Genomic DNA, 4,107 nt, shown 5'->3' with positions numbered 1-4,107 from the left:
GAGAAGGACGTTTGGAGGTGATTTGCTTCTGTAACCTAATCTTGTCTGAGCAGTCTGGTGGTCTGTCCACTCTCCCTCCGGTCTGAATGCGGCTTTGTTCTCCCCAGCCAAGCTCCGTCACAACCACACACTGACCATACATGACCATACAGACACAAACAGGGACTGAACATATTGACAGAATCAGACACTGACCTTTAAGGACATGATTAGAAACTGATTATAACCAGAGACCAACTATACAGAGGCCGACCATAAAGACATGAACATAGATTGCTCTTATTAAAACTATTAACATTATATATGTGTGAATTATTGTGACTTTGGAAACACAACCATAACATTGTCATGGTATGGTGTGTTACATGGTGTGTTAAGGCAACAACACTGTTCAAATTTTTTTTTTTTAAATGACCGTAAATGAACTATAATATAACTGTGGTGCTCCACTGTCCTGACAGCTCCACTACCCTGCAGAGGGTCTGTGACCTTGAGCTATGACCTCTGTCTCATTAAATGTGTTGACATGCTGTTTCTGTGTGAGTGTATATGAGAGAAGAGGCTCTATAGAGGAGAGAGCATGGTGTGTGTGTGTGTGTGTGTGTGTATGTGTGAGAGGCCTGGTCTGTGTGTGTGTGTGTGTGTGTGTGTGTATCAGTCAGAGAGAGAGAGAGAGAGAGAGAGAGCGAGAGAGAGAGAGAAAGAGAAGGTGGGTGGGGTGTGTGTGTGTGTGTGTGTGTGTGTGTGTGTGTGTGTGTGTGTGTGTGTTCATTTATTTCAGCAAGTGTAGTGAGGTGAAACCAGATTCTCTGGCATTTCATATCCCCCAAGACTGGAGATGAACACAGAGCCACAGCAACCAACAGTCTACATAATTATATGGCATAATCAGCACTTTTTGGACATCAACAGTATATAAGCTTCCTAGGTACTTTTTCTATATTTCTTGATTTTTCCTTGACTAAAGTGTCATAAGCGTGAATTGTAGCAGGAGATTTTCTGTCTTCGGAAGATCGAGAAACTGAGGAGGGACCATAGAGTTGAAGGTATTTCACCCACATCAAGAGAGGTGAGGCCTTCAGCATCAGCGTGTTTGTATCAGTAGAGGCCGGTGGAGGTAGAAATTGGAGGACCGCTTCATTGTGATGCATGGAATGGAATAAAGAATGGCATCAAACACGTGTTTCTGACATCATTCCATGCATAACAATGGCCCTGTCCTCCAATGTCTACCTCCACCAGCCTCCCCTGGTGTGAATGTATGCTAGAGATTGACCATTTACTGACCATTTGCCATTCCATTTACCAGATTGACTAACTGTATAGTGTATGTATGTGTATGTGTTTGTGTAAGTGTGCGTGTGTGCGTGTGTGTGTGTGTGTGTGTGTGTGTGTGTGTGTGTGTGTGTGTGTGTGTGTGTGTGTGTGTGTGTGTGGGGAGGTATTATTGGTAGAAATATGTACTATTAGGTGAGCCTGTTCTGAAGTTTGTCTCTCCTCTACTCATCAGTTACGAAGGCTGCAGTTCCCTTAAAAACCACTAGATGTCAGGCATGCTACACTTGAACGGCACAGCAGAGCTGCAGTCTCTCCTGCTCTCCTTTCTGCAGCACTGTTTGAACGGCACAAGTGTGACTGGCCCGGTGCGACCTCAAAACTACACTACCCAGCAGGCCGTGCTCCCTGTGGGCGGGGCCAGAGCTCAAGCTCAGGCTCAGGGCATGGTGTACATCCTGCTGATGGTAGGTATGTTCAGTTTCTTCACGTTCGGCATCATGCTCAGCTATATCCGATCCAAGAAGTTGGAGAACTCCCACGACCCCTATCACCAGTACATCGCTCATGACTGGAGTAACACGCTCACCCCTCTCTGGGCTGTGACTCAGGCGCTGCACGGGGCAGCCCCGCGCCACGGGGACAATGGGAAGGACCCCATCATCATCAGCAACCCTGTGGCTCTGGAGCAGCTCCCAGGATAGGAGTTCACTAGCTCACCTATCACATATCATCTCAGAATATTAGATCATATAATCATGTTATTAATCTATATGACCAGAGAACAAGTTATAGTGGTGTACAATAACTGTTTTATTGTAACATGTTCCAAAATATACTTCTAGAGGTATTTCCCTTTTTTGAGTGCGGTGTGGTTTCACTGACTGTCAGCAATGTACATCTGTCTGAATCTGTCCATAACCAGCACAAAGCCACACATCTTCACTTCTTCATTCATCAACTCAAGAGGTCATTTGACTCATTCAACTTATCAACTTGACTTGATGAACCAATTATTGCAGTTAATCATTTAAATATTATTCTATTCTAATTTCACTCTTCACTCATTGAGTACAGCATGGCAGTTGGGATACAGTAGGGCTGGGAGACAGCAGGTCAGTACTCTTATTCACTGTGATGACAACTACATAGAGCAACAAGTGCTGTCAAATACATGGATGACCTGCTGATTCAATCCAGGAGCACCAGAAAAACCGATATTGATCATTATGGTTATGATAACTGTGTGTTGAGACACCTGTGTGACAGGATTATAAATAAAACTTGATTTGAAATATAGTTTCTCATTCTGACACCCTTGTCCATTGTTCATTTGAGTAAATTCAGCATCCATGCTGGCAAACCTTGACTTTATTAGTCCTTTCTCTCTCATCCTCACGTCTGTCCTCTGTCTTTCGCTCTCTCTCTCCCGTTTGTACTGGCAGGCCGCTTTCTCTGCGCGGTTGATCTCCCGCTCCAAACTGAAGTGCACCATCTTGCCTGCTGAGCATGGGCACGATCAGATTGAAGTCATCCACTGTTTTATTGAGTTTCACCAGCTCCTCCCCTACAGCTCCGCACAGCTCCTGCCACTGAGCACACTCTCGGGGGGTCATGGGGTCGCCCAGCCTCGCCCTCCCCTGCAGCAGCTTATCACGGAGCAGCGAGGTGGTCTTGCGGATATCCCATTGCGTAACGATCCAGGGCGGTTGGTAACTGTTCTCTATGAGGATGCGGTTGAGGTTGTGTGAGTCATGGGGTCGGCGTAGGGGTTGTGTTCGAACTTGTTGAGTGGTTTCCCGGCTCCACTGAGGTTGCTGAAGTCTCCACGCGCCATGGACTCCTGGATGAGGTCCTCCACTAGCCTGTCCACTGCCTGCGTGATCTGGGCCCGTCGGCTGCGCTTGCGGAGGTCTCTCTCCACCAGCTCCCCCTCAGCTGCGGCCCGCCTCCTCGTGCTTTTTCTGCCGGTAGTCCAGAACTTGCTCCGCTGCCCGGTCCACACGGACCTGCTGGTACTGCCGCTCACGCTGGCTGGGTGTTCCCGAGCCCAGGCCGTCGTCACTTAGGTAATGGCGGTGCTGAGGAGCTTTGGTCTTCACCTCCTCCTCTTCCTCTTCTCCCTTCACTCCGCCATGCTCTGGTGCTCTGGTGCTCTGGTGCTCTGGTGTGCTCTGGTGCTCTGGTGTGCTCTGGTGCTCTGGTGCTCTGGTGCTCTGGTGTGCTCTGGTGCTCTGGTGCTCTGGTGCTCTGGTGTGCCAGCACAGCGCGGTACGCCGCTTCTATCCGGTTGAACAGCGCCGCATCGGCTGTGGCAGCGGCTGAGTCAGGGTGGTACAGCTTGGCCATGTGCAGGTAGGCCTCTTTTACCTGCACAGGGCTGCTGTCGCCCTCCTCCGGGAGCTGCAGCAGCCGGTAGCTCTCCCGCAGGCTGCGGCTCACGCGGTGACCGGAGCTCAGTGAACGGAGTAGAAGGGACTGGCGCAGCACCTGGATGTGGCAGAAATCCCCACGATGCATCCACAGCTGCATGGCACAACTCATCTCACCCAATGCCCGCAGAGGGCACACACCTACTGAATACACAGCAGGGGAATCTTATTCTCTTGTCCAAAAGAGACTACCATTAAACCTATGAGAGGAGGTGATTAACAGGAAAGGCCTTATTAAACACATATTTATTATTAGTTAGTTCCAGAGTTCGTTCATGTTGATATTAATCTTTCCTGAGTAACGATAACCGTCACCGTCGTTCGTTACTAGTTAAATACGTGACCATCAGCACTACCTTTGAGATGAAGTACACCAGCTTTTTACATCAGCGTGGTATGC

General features: G+C 48.7%; 1 protein-coding gene across 1 annotated transcript; it reads right to left on the bottom strand.

Annotated features, from left to right (window-relative positions):
• Positions 1–2,152: 2,152 nt before the first annotated feature.
• On the bottom strand, positions 2,153–3,819 carry dnajc28 (DnaJ (Hsp40) homolog, subfamily C, member 28; the record flags this gene model as incomplete). Its single annotated transcript, XM_080541192.1, is given in 6 exon segments — positions 2,153–2,186; positions 2,715–2,770; positions 2,772–3,023; positions 3,026–3,220; positions 3,222–3,501; positions 3,503–3,819. Coding segments are annotated over 6 exon segments (1,134 nt in total).
• Positions 3,820–4,107: the final 288 nt, after the last annotated feature.

This window comes from Nansenia antarctica, assembly GCF_963989245.1.
Source record: "Nansenia antarctica genome assembly, chromosome: 10".
Taxonomy (NCBI): domain Eukaryota; kingdom Metazoa; phylum Chordata; class Actinopteri; order Argentiniformes; family Microstomatidae; genus Nansenia; species Nansenia antarctica.
This window is presented reverse-complemented; position numbering and strand designations above follow the sequence as displayed.